This window comes from Triturus cristatus, chromosome 11 (assembly GCF_964204655.1).
Source record: "Triturus cristatus chromosome 11, aTriCri1.1, whole genome shotgun sequence".
Lineage (NCBI taxonomy): Eukaryota > Metazoa > Chordata > Amphibia > Caudata > Salamandridae > Triturus > Triturus cristatus.
In genome coordinates this window covers 135,550,977-135,567,617 of record NC_140594.1, presented here as the reverse complement: position 1 = coordinate 135,567,617, position 16,641 = coordinate 135,550,977, and the positions used below count along the sequence as shown (strand labels likewise).

The 16,641-nt window shown below is 47.3% G+C and overlaps 1 protein-coding gene across 2 annotated transcripts in view; it reads left to right on the top strand.

The window, feature by feature from the left end:
• The first annotated feature begins 11,790 nt into the window (after positions 1-11,790).
• BICDL1 (BICD family like cargo adaptor 1) overlaps positions 11,791-16,641 on the top strand; it is a 337,524-nt gene continuing 332,673 nt past the window's right edge. Inside the window, exon 1 of one of the 2 annotated variants that reach the window (XR_014970393.1) lies at positions 11,791-13,096. Coding sequence is in view for 1 of the 2 variants with exons in the window: in XM_085633220.1 (XP_085489346.1) it covers positions 12,755-13,096 (342 nt within the window). In the remaining variant the exon portion in view is untranslated. The remainder of the gene's footprint in view (positions 13,097-16,641) is intronic. The other variant, XM_085633220.1, reaches the window with a different exon arrangement.

The window sequence follows — 16,641 nt, the reverse complement described above, 5'->3', positions numbered from 1 at the left end:
ATCTGTCCAGCTAAAAAGAGAATATTAGAACATCTCAGAGCAATTTCACACAATGATCCGAAATATCCTGTGGCCCGTCATTTTAATGAACGGCATTTTGCCAATGTCGCAGATTTGAGCTACATGATTTTGGAACAGATACCCAGAAATCCTCGAGGGGGTGATAGAGTTCTGACCTTGAGACAACGTGAATCTAGATACATCATTGAGTTTCTGACCAAAAGTCCGGTGGGGCTGAACTTAGATGAAGAACTGTCCATTCATCTTAAGATATGATTCATTTCCTACTGAATGTGAGGGCTCTGCCCTATACTCTAACTGCATTGTATTATTTGCTCATTTTGATGAGCGATCATGAACTTGCCATTGAATATTTTTAATTGCCTGCATTTTGTTGCAACAAACATATTAACAGTAACCTTTTTTCCTCCTTTTGCGCTGATGTATGTTCGTACACTAGATTCTAATGTGAATATCTTTTATGTTTTTATACAGGTGTGAAGGAAGGAGCCCTCACATTGCTACACACCGACACGGGCATCCTACCCTTTCCTCCGTTCCTGTTCTACACTCACACCTCCTCGCACTGGGATCTTGGTATTTCTTTTTGTGGTATTTATGTTAAGTTAAGACGAGACCTTGATAGAGGTCACTGTTTAGTGTCATTTGACTTCTAACTTCTTTTACTAGCAGCACTATGTTTGAATCATAGATACTTTAGTCCCTTGAGACTGATGCTACTCCTGTGACACTTAGTGGGGCTAACTTATGAGATCGGGTATTTGACCTGCTCTCCCACTTCACTGAATCGTGTTAGCTCCAGTGTCATTACCTTTGTGACGAATTTATAGCATTGATGTTCTATTTTACACTATGTATTTTAGAATTTTGTGTTCTTTATTATTAACACTTTTTTTGGCAGACCTGCTGCAGAATCTATGATTTACGATTACTGTGCTGCTCGTTTGATTTGACCTTTCTCAAATGGCTAACCCGACTAGGGATTATTGTTTCTATAGTAGATTCACTACTCGGCAGATGTAAAATGCAATACTTATCTGTTTATATTATTGGCACAAACTAAACTCTGATTTTCAATGTATAATGTATGTTAATGCTGCCATTGAAACAGTTTGCCCTTCCAAGATGGCGACCATGCTAGGGAAACATCTGAGCCATGGCTAACCCGACTAGGGTTTTTTTCTATCGTAGATTCACTACTTTGTAGATGGAATATGCATATTTTGCAATACTTATCTGTTTATATTATTGGCACGTACTAAACTCTGACTTTCATATTATGATGTATGAATATGCTGCCATTGTAACAGTTTGCCCTTCCAAGATGGCGACCATGCTAGGGAAACATCTGAGCCAGCGCTAAGTCCCTTCTTGATTTCCATGATACTTGTTTCTCACATGCAACTTTATTTAATCTTGGGTGTTTGTGTTGTTGGTTACACGTGATCAAGGCTCTTGCCGAAACGCGTTGTGTAATAAATATTTGGACCTGCACTACGGAGTTGCCGTGCCTTTATTACTGAGAGCATACTGCACTACTTGGATTTTGGGACATTGAATTTGCCGGTGAGCTTCGCCGGCGTGTATGCCACCCTTCACGGGTCCCATCACCCCAGAAGAAGCGATGCTGATTTTTTGAATATATATATATATATATATATATATATATATATATATATAAATATATATATATATATATATATTAGTTTTGAAAATTTCGCGAGGATTCGTCAACCGGCGCCAAAGTTATTCAAAATAGAATTTTCAGATTTCCTATGGAAACACGGTCCTAACTATAACTATCTACTGGCGACCGCCAGTAGATAATATATATCTCACACCGATAGGCTGAGCAGCACATGGGCCAACAAAGCCTTCGCCTCTTCTCTGCCGCTTGCGACGGCGTTCCACAGGGGGACGGCGTATCCCAAAAACATCAATCCAACGCTGGTGCAATTAAGAAACAGCATACTGTGGACTCCAAATATTTTGCAGATATAGATATATATAAAGATATATATATATATTGATATATATATATAGATAGATATACAAACACACATAGATAGATAGATAGATAGATAGATAGATAGATAGATAGATAGATAACCAAGAAGCATATGTCCCTCTGAGATTGCCACTCTGCTCATTAACTCGCAGCCCGTGAACAAGAGCACAGGGAGTGCTCGGAACACGTTGGGCTTTCACGATTGAGGGGGACTCTGTTTCTCTGCTACACTGCTGTTCCTTGATTAAAGGCTTATTAAAGCTCCCGTTGTGTGGCATCTCCATATTGGGAAACCTGTTGTTTGGATGTTATGGCGGCCTAGCCCATGTCGCGGATATGCCCAGCGGTCATCTATTCGGAACCGGTGTTTGGAAAACCTCCAAATACAGCGGAACGGAAGTGCCGTGTTTTGGGACTGACACTAAGCAGTACGATGTGAGACTTGGCGCCCACTCAACCCACTGGAACACTTTGAGTCACTTTACACTTAACGGCACCCACTTGGGATTTCACTTTCAGAGGAACCACAAGATCCATAATGCCGGTGTGCATACGCCCATATGGGCGGGACTTTGTATCATGCATATGGCCTTCTGAGATTGCCGCTCTGCCCATTAACTCGCAGCCCGTGAACAAGAGCACAGGGAGTGCTCGAAACGCTTTCGGCTTTCACGATTGAGGGGGACTCTGTTTCTCTGCTACACTGCTGTTTCTTGATTAAAGGCTTTTTAAAGCTCCCGCTGTGTGGCATCTCCATAATGGGCAACCTATTGTTTGGAGATATATATATATATATATATATATATATATATATCAATCAACCCAACGATCGCTCCTTAAAGCAACCAGAGGCCACAGCGGGGAAAGGAAATCCTTTTATTGAACAACTCCAGCAAATCAGACACCTCTGGCATAATGCATTTCGGCTCATTAGCCTTCCTCAGATGCCGCTGATGACACAAAGGTAACACCCACACCTCCTCTTGAGATTTTACCAGCTCTCTCATTGGTCAAAGTCCAGCTGTCCCCACTTAGATGTTGAAAGTCTCTGCTGCAGTATCGAGTCCTGGACTACAGCTCCCAGCATGCCACTTACCGGGTGAGTACTTCTATGGGGACTAATGTTCTTAAATAAGTGCCGACATACCGTGTAAAAGGGGTGCTTTCGTTGTATCACTGGTGCACCTGAGTCGGGGGGTGTCCTGGATCTACTCAAGTGCCCTCCGTCCGGCCCCCATCACAACACTCAGCCGGGGCCCGGAATGCTCGTACAATGACAGCAAACCCCGTGAAGTCACGGACTGCTCCTGGCAGAGGCCGCTTGCTTGGCCTGATCTCAAGGCGGTTCTGGGCTGCTCAATACAGAAAATATGCCACATTGCCAGAAAAAGTCCAGAACGATTCAGGATGGGTCCTCCAAACGCGTTCCTGACAGGCGCGTCAAACATCACACCAACGATCGCTCCATTAAAGCAACCAGAGGACACAGCGGGGAAAGGAAATCCTTTTATTGAACACCTCCAGCAAATCAGACGCCTCCGGCATAATGCATTTCGGCTCATTACCCTTCCTCAGATGCCGCTGATGACACAAAGGTAACACCCACACCTCCTTTTGAGATTTTACCAGCTCTCTCATTGGTCAGAGTCCAGCTGTCCCCACTTAGATGTTGAGGGGGACTCTGTATGTCTGCTACACTGCCATTCCTTGATTAAAGGCTTATTAAAGCTCCCGTTGTGTGGCATCTCCATATTGCACAACCTGTTTGGATGTTATGGCGGCCTGGCCCAGGTCGCGGAGATGCCCTGCCGTCATCTATACGGAACCAGTGTTCGGAAAACCTCCAAATACAGCGGAACGGAAGTGCCGTGTTTTGGGACTGACACTAAGCAGTACGGCGTGAGACTTGGCCCCCACTCAACCCACTGGGGGAACACTTTGAGTCACTTTACGCTTAACGGCACCCACTTGGGATTTCACTTTCAGAGGAACCACAAGATCCATAATGCCGGTGTGCATTGCCCATATGGGCAGGACTTTGTATCATGCATATGGCCTTCTAAGATTGCCACTCTGCTCATTAATTCGCAGCTCGTGAACAAGAGCACAGGGAGTGCTCGAAACGCGTTGGGCTTTCACGATTGAGGGGGACTCTGTTTCTCTGCTACACTGCTGTTCCTTGATTAAAGGCTTATTAAAGCTCCTGTTGTGTGGCATCTCCATATTGGGCAACCTGTTGTTTGGATATATATATATATCTATATATATGTATATATCCCCTGAGATGCTCCTTCCGAACTGTCTGGGCCCATCGGAGGGAGGCGCGCACGCCGGCGGAGCACACCGGCACACCATATCCACACCATCACAGTTTAATGAGCGCGCTCTCAGAAAATCGCAGAACTCAGAAAGAATGGTAAATCCACCATTTATTCCACAACGCGTTTCGGTTCAGAGAACCTTGATCACGTGAAATTTTCACCCAATCACGAGACAACTTATTCTTTAATACATATTCACGAAAGCAATGTACATAAGAAAGCAGTTTGCACATGCAAGTTTATATTATACATGCCATGAATTATGTTTGCTTTTGGCCATTCCAAGATGTCCGACAAGAAAGTATGGTGGGTCCTTCTTTACTATTTGTATTACAGAATAAGTTGTTGTGTGATTGGGTGAAAATTTCACGTGATCAAGGTTCTTTGAACCGAAACGCGTTGTGCAATAAATGGTGGATTGACCATTCTTCCTGAGTTCTGCGATTTTCTGAGAGCGCGCTCATTAAACTGTGACGGTGTGGATATATATATATATGATCAAGGCCACCTGGTGGCCGAAACGCGTAATGACTTGTCATGCCGATGCTGACTTCTGAATAAATCTTCGTGAAGCATGACTGGTGTCCGTGTGCTTTCCTCCTCGCCTGCCAGGAAGTGGAAGAATGCGCTAGGTACTTGTATATATATTTATATATTTTTTTTTTTCTCCAAAATTTGCTTCTTACTGGAAACCCAGGCCCATAGACAGTTGGTGCGTGATGCCGGCGAAGCCTCCGGCCGTAATAATCCCAACTTGTAAACAGAGAAAACGCACTCTCAGGAGATAACGCCAAGATTCAGTTTAATCGGTTACACGTTTCGACAGCAAAGCTGTCTTGCTCACACAGTGTACAATAAAGTTTTGAAACCATAAGTAGCCTGGTAGTTGAAATGAAAGAAGGCTACTTTCAGCGAGAATGCTGGTACATTATGTCAAACATAGCGGCCATATTGGAAGTGTAAAAATACATATGGTCATGATTATGATTTCTCTTTATAATTCTTCTCAACTGAATGTATGTTTTGGATTTACAAGTTAATAATGTAAAAAGAAATAGAGATTATTACTCATCACAGATTTCAATATTCTAGTGACGATATACACACATTGTGTTAACCTGATCTGATATATACCTAATTGTGGTGGTATGTCAACATAAAACCGATGATACAAATTTATGCACCTAATAGTGGTGTAATAAGTTGATACATGTAATGTGAAGCACCATAGTGGTTAACCCTATTGAATTCAATATCAAATCATTTCAATAAGTATCTGGTTTCAAAGTTCAGATCCAAGGTCAAAATATTCTCTATTATACTCTAAATTATATACATATCCAAAATTATAAAACGACCATAATTACATTAAATCTCAGTATTAAATACATATCTAATAGATAATGTATCAACATAGGTAAACAATTAGTACAAATATATATATAGTACATTGACACACTTAATTTATATACCATAGTGGTAATGAATTCGTATCTGAGATATTAATAATCCGATGCACAACAAATGCAGGTACATTACATCCAAGATGTTTCAGTTTGACATGGTTTCAATATAACAAATGGTGGATGAAAATGAGTGAAAAGAGTAAAAAATATATCTTATCTTACAAAAGTGTAGACCCAAAAGGGGAAGAAAAGGGTAGGGACCCATATCGGAATAGCCATCCTAGGATACCGGGAATCCCTTCCTTTCTTCCTGTGATAAAAAATAAAAGAGAGAAAAAATACTTATGCAAATGATTAAAATGTTCTCTTAAAGTTCTATTATATATTTACAATAATAGAGACATTGTTAAATGAATAGAGAAATCAGAGAGGATTAATCATATTAGTCTGGAAGAGATGTTAGTCTTCATACAAGTGGGTACTCAATTCTTCATCAAGATTATGACCCCCTGGGTATTTAGTTTCAAGTTCCAATATCCATCTTGATTCTTGTTTCTGCAATTTGAGCACTCTATTGCCTCCTCTAGCATTGTTATGTACCTGTTCTATGATGAAATAGTTAAGTAAAGAACTATTAGACAGGTGAAATTCCTGGAAATGCCGGGCTATGGGGTAATGGAAATCTTTTTTATTTATGGCCCGTAAATGTTCTTGTATACATTTTTTTGCCATAAATGTAGTACTCCCCACATATCTAAGTTTGCATGGGCATTCTAAGACATATATGCTAAAAGGAGTGCTACAAGTGAGAAACTGATTGATGCGTTTAGGTCTGTCTTGGCCAGGTACACTAAATTCTTGTACCATATGACTATTGTGACATGCTCTGCAATGGCCACAGGGAAAGAAACCTTTTAGGTTATGTTCTCCTCTAGATAGTACTTGTGTTATATCATTATGCACAAGTATGTCTCTAAAGCTTCGGCTTTTTCGGTATGTTATACTAGGTCTCTTTTTCATATTTTGTCCTATAATAGGATCACTTGTGAGAATATCCCATTTGTCAGCTAGGATTTTTTGTATCTGTCTGGAGCTGTCATTAAAAGTCAAAATGAGTCTAGGTTCCTGACTTGAGGGATCCTCATCAGTAAAATTGTCTTCTCTTGTTGCCAATGTGGATGACCTGTCGATCATATTGATTTTATTCAGTGCTTTGTTAAGCACCCACATGGGGTAACCTCTATTAAGAAATCTTTCAATCATGATGTTTTTTTCGGTCGTAAATGCTGTCTCAGTACTACAGTTTCTTCTCGCTCTCAGCAGTTCGCCGTATGGAATGCTCCATTTTAGATTATCAGGGTGACTGCTGAGGGCGTGAAGAAGAGTATTACCAGCAGTGGTTTTTCGAAAGAGACTAGTATTTAGAGTGCTGTTATCATTGGGTCAAGAAATTCAATTTGATGACGACTCATATTTAATGTCAGGCGTATGTTGTAATTATTGCAGTTAAGTTTCTCTACAAACTGAGTAGCTGTTTCTTCAGTACCTGACCAAATTATAAAAAGGTTGTCGATGTATCTAAGCCATACTTTAACTTTGGCAAATTCCGAAGTGAAGTTGGCGTCAGATCGAATGTCCTCTTCCCATTTGCCAAGAAACAGATTGGCGAAACTTGGGGCAAAACAAGTACCCATCGCGGTACCTCGCGTTTGTCTAAAAATGGTACCATTGAACATAAAAATATTTCTTTCCAGACATTTTCTCATCATTTCAGTAATCATTTTTGTGTGTTCTAAATATTTCATAGATCTATTCTTTAAAAAATGAAAACACGCTTTTATGCCCTGTTCATGATCAATTATAGTGTACAACGAGTTGACATCAAAGTTATCATAAGGTCAGTGTTGGTCCAAGTTGTATCACTAAGCTTACAGAGAAAATCTTTAGTGTCTTTGACATGAGAAGGTAAGGCGGAAACATAGTCTCTCAAAAAGTGATCAACATACTTTGACACATTTTCTAAGGTACTACCAATATATATAGTGTTTTAGAGCTATGTTGTTTCTATAGTGCAAATAATTACATTGAGACAATATTTTTTGTTTCTCTATAGAAATTGGCTTCTGTTGTCTATGTAGACCTGTAGAACGTAAACCCAGCTGTGTGGGATTTTGGGAGGATTTTTGACCTTGGACTCCTACAATTGATTCATTTGGGATAGTTGATCCGATAGAACCATTGTTTCGTTGTCTAGTATTACTGGAGCAGGAAGTAGCCTTCAGTGCCGCTTGTGAGTAATGCTCAGGAACTTTCATCGACTGTCCATGCAGAATGAGAAGACATCTGAATGGAGCTGCCACTTCGAAATAATATATCTTGGCTCTGACTGATTCAATTTTGGTCGTTTTGGACTTGGATCAATCCTAAAAAAACTTTTTATTGTACTAAATTGGTGTGTGAGTTTCACTGAGTGCTTTCTTGATCCAAGTGCTCTGCTGGTACTACTAACCCTTGGCACACTGTCTGGAGTCGCTTCTGTATCGACTCTGCGCTACTAGCGGGCAGATGAGACGGTCTTAGAGAAACGGTGTGGCTGCCTCGGGTCTAGTTTTTACACAGTGGTGGGACAATTTGCCCCTTGGAACAATCCAACTTTCTACAGATTTTGTGGGAGCTCAGTCCAAGATCTTGGTTTTGATTATTTGTGCTCTCTGTTTGTGTTTTGTTTGTCATAGGAGTAGCCTTAAACTTATAAGTGGTGATTAGTAAGAGGCAATTCCATTCCCGGGCTGAACCTGCTTATTTGGATTTCCTGGGAGAGCTCAGTCACAGCTCACATCAATGTTCAATTCATCTCTAACTTTGTAACCAACCTCTGCAGATCGACAATTCTACAGTTTCTGCATCTCCTCAGATATGGATCCCCTTTGCCAAGATGCACATCTCTTTCCCACGGCACATTCTTACTTCCAGGCAGAGATGCTCACATCTTCTCCACTTCAATAGCAGCCTGTTCATGAGCACATGAAGTCAGCCCTCCAGTTATTTTCAGACAGAAATATGTATATTTTTTCTGCAAGGCCAGAGTCTCCACTCTTTCCTGACCTAACTTCTGGAGGCAGGGGGCTGTCTAGCTTTTATTCCATTCTGGCCCCCCTGTTCCCTGCTAGGGGAAAACCACGCACGCCAAACTGTACTTTAAAACATAATGCCTCAAAATGGCCGCTTGTTTACCTGTGCCTTGCATCATTGAGAGAAGGCAAGCATGCCATTGTTTCTCAAATAAAGTTTGACAATAAATTGGGCACAGCAGAATTGCTTACTGGAACGCAGTTCACTATGAAGATCTGCTCTAGACCTGTGGCGCCTAAAGGCACATTGGAAGACATACAGCGCCTACATTGGCATACTCCTTGCATGAATTAAACCTGCAGCAAACTGTTTTCCAACAAAATGTGTGTGGACTGAATATTTTGTGGCGCGACTAATTACTGCTAGGTGGAGGGGGGCGATATCGGCACTATGCTTACTGGAACGCAGTTCAGCATGAAGATCTGCTATATACCTGCGGCGCCTAAAGTCACATTTGAAGACACAGCGCCTTCTTCAGATGGAACAGTTTGCCAAGACAGTCTCCATGGGTAAGGGCAGCCACAGTAGCAATGGGTCCTCTAGACAAGAAGGGTGCTTTGCAGTGCTCCTGACCCCTAGAATGGGCCATTTAGTTTCACCAGAGCACCCTCCAGGACAGGAGATCCATGCACCCGGTTTTACTTTAAGGGGTGTAGGAGGTGGGGTGCGGGGTATTTTATTATAGGAAGGCTCGAACATCTCAAGCGGTGGGGGGGTTGGCTGTAAGATGGGATCTTTTTGGAGAATGTTGGGTTGAGCAAGTCTTCTCTTGGGATCATGTAGCAAAAACAATTGATTAAGAAATATATCTGGAGATGTTGTTTGCAGATTTAGTAGCACATATGGAAGGTTAGAGGGGATCTGGTCATAGGGGGAAGATCTAGTTTTCAGCACAGGATGTTTATGGAGGAAATCTACGGACAGGATTGAGATCTTGTGCCATGGGGCGTTGGCTAAGGACGGAATCCAGTGACAGCAGGTGTGGGGGTGCCTGGCTGCCAGGGAAGATGAAGCTGCTGAGCTGTTGATGGAAGGTGGTGGGATCTGGTGGAAGGAAGAAAGGGTATGTATGATGATTGGAGGGGAGGGGGCTTGTGCTGCATGTTGGGACCCTTGTGGCAGCCAGGGAAGGTTAAGAAGAGGATCTTTTCACGGGAACGGAGGGATCTGGTGGCAGACGGGAAAGGTCTGTTGGTAGAGGATGACGGGGTATGGTGGAGGGAAGTGCGCAGAGATCATGGGGAGGAAAGGAAGAAGGGAAGGGATCTTGTGATAGATACTGGGGATCTGGTGCTGGTGGTAGAGGGCCGCAGGATCTGTTGGAGGGTAGTGTGCAGAGATATGGTGGAGGAAAGGAAGAACGGTGGGGATCTTGTGATAGATCCTGGGGATCTGGTGCTGGTGGTAGAGGGCCGCAGGATCTGTTGGAGGGTAGTGTGCAGAGATATGGTGGAGGAAAGGAAGAACGGTGGGGATCTTGTGATAGATCCTGGGGATCTGGTGCTGGTGGTAGAGGGCCGCTGGATCTGTTGGAGGGTAGTGTGCAGATATATGGTGGAGTAAAGGAAGAAAGGCGGGGATCTTGTGATAGATCCTGGGGATCTAGTGGCAGTCACGCAATAATGTCAAGAGGGGGGTCTTGTTATGAGAAAGGAGGGATCTGGTAGCAGACGGGAAATGGTCTGGTCTGTTGGTAGAAGGCAGCGGGGTCTGGTGGAGGGTGGAGTGCGGATATATGGTGGAGGAAGGGAAGAAGTGGGGAGAGCGGACAGATCCCGGGGATCTGGTGACAGCCAGAGAAGGTTAAGATGCCGGTGCTCTGCTGGAGGGTGCGGAGGTCTGGTGGCAGCCAGTGAAGGTGATGGATCGTGCAGGAGGAAGGGAAGGGAAGGGGCGGGCACTGCAGACAGCGGAGCCGGCGAATGGCGGCGCCCGGAAGAACAGGTGCTGCCTGGCGTCACTCGTGGGGGCGGCCTGGGGAGGGGGCCGGGCCTGCCTCTGCCTGCCGCTGTCAGACGTCTCTGCGCCGCCTGAGCTAGGAGAGATGGGGAGCCGGGAGCCGGGCGCCGCAGGGCAGGGAGAGCTCACCGCGCAGCCCGCTGAACACCACCAACCCCAGGCCGGGTAGATCCGGAGCAGCAGCCCCGGGAACCGGGGGCAGGAGCCCAGAGGGAGTCAGCGGCAAGTGGCCGGCAGCGGGAGCCGGAGGAAGGAGATCCGAGCACAGGGCAAGGAGAGGGGTGTCCAGTCCAGGGGTTGGGGACGGGGGAAGGGGAGGGGGTAAGGGGTGTGTGGCCACCCGAGGAGGGGATCTGGAATCCGTGCAGACGAAGCAGGTACCCCAGGAGAGGCGGGAGGCGCTAGCGGAACATCATCAGAAGGGAACCTGGCTCCAGGGTAGAGATATCCGGGTTGGAGGGACCCCCAGGCACGCACTGGGAGAAATCAGGCCCCGTGGAAGGGGAGAGAATTGAGGTTGGGCCTCAGGAACCTTAAGTGGGGGGCACCTGCCTGCAGGGGCGAGAGAAAATGTGAGTGGTAGGGTGCAGGAGGGGGGTCAGTGGCACACAGGGAGTTATCGAGAACCAGGAATGGTGAACCAGCACCCTTGGTAATCGGAAAGGGATTTTGGAAGGCAGGGGTCACTGGGGGTGTAGGGTGATCTGGGAGGAGAGTAGGGGACCCAGGAAGTGATTGGCAACTTAGGGGAAAGTGGCAGTCGGGCCTGGGGTGTGGGTTCAAGCACTAGAAGGGGGCAAGAAACACGGGTGGAGTTCAGCGAAGGGGGTCGGGTCAAGAACTCCAGGAGGAGACCAGACAGACCCCTGAGTGGGAAGAGAACAGAAAGTTGGGGACGGGGTCAGAGTGGGGAAGGGTTCAGGCACGCCGGGAAGGGTTAGGGCGGGGCGGGGCCAGGCAAAGCAGATAAGGACCTTGAGAACAAAAACCAAGAACTAAGGAAGAAGGGTCGAAAAGCCGAAAAAAGAAGCAATCGAAAGGCCTAGAGAAGTTGGCCAGGAGCCTGAGGTGGAGGGAGGGGTTAAGAACGGGGCCTGGGAGGAAGATCAGAGACCCAGGGAAGTGTTAGGGGCCTAGAGAAGGGGGGCAGCATCAAGACACGGGATTCAAGATTCCAGGGAGGTGCTCAAGAACCTGTGGACAGTGTCATAACTCAGGGGAGGGCAATGAGGCGCTAAGGCGGAGGGCTGGTTCCCACCTAGTGTGATCAAGAATCCAGGTAGGAACCAGAAGGGGTTAGGAACCGGAGAAGGATCAGGAACCCAGAGAGGGGGGTCGGGTATTCGGACTGTCGGGCACTAACGAAGGGGCGTGAAACACCGGAGGCTGTCCGGAACCTCTGAAGGGAAATAAGAATTCCCTGGCAGAGAGGTTGGGAGGTCAAGAACCGGGGAGGCAGGTCAAGAAACCGACAAATAGATCCAGTGGACGAGGAGAGGGTCGGTAAGCCGGGTGAAGAAGGAAACAGGAGGGCAGGGTGAGGTACCAGGGAAGGAGGGTCGAGAACCCGAGAAGGAAATCAAGGGGGCGAGGAAGAGGGTCGGTAGGCCGGGGAGGAGAGGAACAGGTGGACAAGCAGGGTCAGGACCCTAGTGAGGCGGGTTCAGGGCCTACCGCAGGTGCTCAAGGAGTCGAAGAGGGGGGTCGGTGACCGAGGAAGCGCAGTAGGGAACAGCTTCGGCAGCCGGGAGAGACGCACTTCCAGCTCCGGAGAGGGCCCGAGATCCTCGCAGGGACAGCGTCCTGGGCCGGCGGGGAGGGGTCGCGGGAGGGCCGACGGGGCTCCCCCATGCTCTGGAGGCATCGCTCGGCTCGGAGCGGACCCGCAGGCCGCCCCCCTCCGGGGTATGTCCGTGCGCCTCCTGGGACTGGCGGGCCTGACTTCAGCACCGGCCGAGGCGGACAGCGCCCGCATGGAGGAAGAAGAAGGCGGCGGGCGGCCCCCCCGGCCAGGGCTCGGCGAGCTGGAGCTCGAGGAGCTGGTCTTGCTGGCCTCCGAGCTCCCCGGACTGCAGCCCGAGCACTGCGCCCCCCAGGGCGGGCCCGACCCCGAGCTGCTCTCCGTCTACTGGCAGAAGGAGAAGGACCTGATCCTGGCCGCCCGCCTGGGGAAGGCCCTGCTGGAGAGAAACCAGGACATGAGCCGGCAGTACGAGCAGAACCAGAGGGAGCTGCAGGACAAGCTGGAGGTGAGGCCCACCCTGGGTTTTAAACCACTACCCTCCAGCGCCTAGGCGTGCAAACAGCATGTGCAGGCGCAGTGCCAGCTGCAGGTGAGGCCCACCCGGTTTTGAAACCAGTACCTCCCAGCGCCTAGGCGTTTCAACATGTACAGGCGCAGTGCCAGCTGCAGGACAAGCTGGGGATGAGGACGTTCCAGGGTTGTAAACTAGTACCTTCCAGCGCCCAGGAATGCATACCACATGTACATGCGCAGTGCCAGCTCCTTGACTTTGCTGGAGGGCAGTCCCCTTGCCTGTGTACCTTCCAGAGCCTACTGATACACCCGGGGCTTAGGCTGCAGACAGTGTTCTCAGACCTCATGCTAGCTTTTGGTCAGGGGCCTGTACCAGTGCATACCCGCACAGCCAGGGCGTAGGCGTGTACACATCATGTACAGGCGCTGTGACAGCTGCAGGGCGTGCTGGATGTGATGCCCTTACCTAGATTAGAGTGAAGTATTAGGAAAACAGGGTCTCGGTGTGCCAGCAATACATACAGATCCATTTCTCACTAAAGGTGAGGGGGTTCCCTGTATTGCAAACCAGTGCACAGGCCTGCAACCTGCCAGAGCAACAATGGTACAGTACGTGCAGACCCAGCGCCAGCAGCAGGACACGCTGAATGTGATAGTGATAATTCCTATTTGTAAAGTGCGAACATATCACCCATTAAGGGTTTCAGGGTGCTGGGGGAGAGCTATTGCCCAGAGTCACATGATGTTGAGCTGCCGCCAGTGCCGGGGATTGAAAAGTGAGCCCCATGCTCCGAAGTCAGGCGCTCTGGCCGCTGCCAAACAACTCACTTTATCAAGGGGTCAAGAAAGGGACAATTAGTTTAAGGACTATTACACCTCCAATCCCTTCAAAGTACTACAAAAAACTATCAGAAGGTGCCAAGTCCATAGGAAAAGGAATAGTGAACCAATGACTGCTGTGAAAAAGGGCAAGGGATCCCTCGGGTGGTCGGGACAACACCCAACAGGAGTTAAGAGTCCATCAGCCCACCCTTACTGGCGGAGCATCGTCATCTGGAACTCTGGGGAATCACTGTCTGCGCCCACAATCGCGGGCCACAAAAGGCTCTGCTAAGTGCACAGGCCACTGATTCCCAGAAGGAAGTACTCCTGCCAGGGTTAGCACCCAAGACCTAGGGACTCACGTGATGTGCAGTGCTCCGGTGTAAATGTGAAATTAAAAATGAATACTTGGGCAAAAAATATGTTTATTGAAGATTAACCAAGTTTCATATCTTAAAAAGCCTATAGTCTTTAACAAAATAGACTAATTCCTGGCTCAATTATGGTATGGTCGACATGTTTCAGCCGGAATGGTCACCTGACCCGGCTTTCTTCAGGACCAAAAACAAGATAGATATAATTTAAGATGCTACTGCAGGAAAAATATATTGCTAGTGAAGTGTGAGAAGCAAAAGACATACAATAAAAGTCATATAAGGTTAGTGGCAAAAGCCACCCTACCAGACGAGCAATCTCGTACTTGGATGCAAGATAAATATCTTCTTCCCCAGCCTTTCGTGGGGGAACGCCTCACCTCACCCGGCTGACTGCTCGGAGATGGAGGCACCGCTCTGTCCGTCGGTACTTCAGACTAGCCAACGAGCTGTCTGTGAGGTTGAGGACAGTACGTGCAGACCCAGCACCAGCAGCAGGACACGCTGAATGTGATAGTGATAATTCCTATTTGTAAAGTGCGAACATATCACCCATTAAGGGTTTCAGGGTGCTGGGGGAGAGCTATTGCCCAGAGTCACATGATGTTGAGCTGCCGCCAGTGCCGGGGATTGAAAAGTGAGCCCCATGCTCCGAAGTCAGGCGCTCTGGCCGCTGCTCCACATCTCTTACCTGAATTGTAAACCAGTTCTCAGGCATGTAAACAACCAGAACCACCAGGGCCTAGGCGTGCCAGCAGTATATGCAGACCCAGTGCCAGCTGCAGGTGAGGCAGCCTGCCGGGCATAGGCTTGTAAACAGAAGGCACAGACTTGGTACCAGCTGCAGGTCAGGCTGGAAGTGAGGGCCCGGCCTGTATTCTAAACAGGTACGCAGGCCTTCACCCACCAGTACACTTAGGGTACAGACATGCAAGGAGTAAGGGCACGCCTGGTGGCAGCTCTGAGATAAGCTGGAGCTATTATAAAACAGGCCTGTCGGTTTCATGCTGTTTATTTTTTTCACGTCTGTCTGTATTGATGCACATTTATGTTTGCCTCGTTTTATTTGCGTTTATCCATGCTTATTTGTGTGTAAAAAAAATGAAACGTCAGCTACTTTATGTCCGCATGTGTTTAGCTGATGAATGTGCACTAAATATCTGATACCTGGTGGGTTTTAGGGCTATGGATTTTCAAACATGATATTTCCATGCACTCACATGAAAATGTTAGTATTGTGGTATAAGCACGTGCACACCTGCAGGTTTTTAAGCTTTTTTAGGAAACTCTGGCCCTCTTTTAACTCCCTTACTTCTCAATCTGCACAGCTACTGGCCTGGCAGTCATGGCTGACAACATTGAAAGTCACTTAATGGGAAACCTGTGGGTTTTTCGATATGTGAAAATGAATACAAACATCTGTCTGTAATTATGTGTAAAAATCAGTAAAAACTGAAAACTGGGAGCCTTAATGCGAGGCATGCAGCAGCAGGTGTGTTATAAACAAGTACAGAGCCAGCACCGGCCAATTCAAGAGCATCGGCAGGCAAACAGTGGTCGGTACAGGGAAAGTACCAGCTGTGTGGCATGCTGGAGGTGAGGGGCTATGCCTAGTACAGCCAGCACTGAATATACAAGAGCATCGGCAGGCAAACAGTGGTCGGTACAGGGAAAGTACCAGCTGTGTGGCATGCTGGAGGTGAGAGGCTGTGCCTAGTACACAGCCAGCACTGAATATACAAGAGCATCGGCAGGCAAACTGCGATCAGTACAGGGAAAGCACCAGCTGTGTGGCGTCCTGGAGCTGAGGGGCTTTGCCTAGTACAGCCAGCATCAACTATACAAGAGCATCGGCAGGCAAACAGTGGTCGGTACAGGAAAAGTACCAGCTGTGTGGCGTCCTGGAGCTGATAGGCTTTGCCTAGTACAGCCAGCACTGAATATACAAGAGCATCGGCAGGCAAACAATGGTCAGTACAGGGAATGTACCAGCTGTGTGGCTTCCAGGAGCTGAGAAGCTATGCCTAGTACAGCCAGCACCGACTAATAGAAGAGCATAGGCAGGCAAACAGTGGTCGGTACAGGGAAAGTACCAGCGGTATGGCATGCTGGAGCTGAGAGGCTTTGCCTAGTACAGCCAGCACTGAATATACAAGAGCATCGGCAGGCAAACAGTGGTCGGTACAGGAAAAGTACCAGCTGTGTGGCGTCCTGGAGCTGAGAGGCTTTGCCTAGTACAGCCAGCACCGACTAATACAAGAGCATCGGCAAGCAAACAGTGGTCAGTACAGGGAATGTACCAGGGGTATGGCATGCTGGAGCTGAGGGGCTGTGCCTAGTA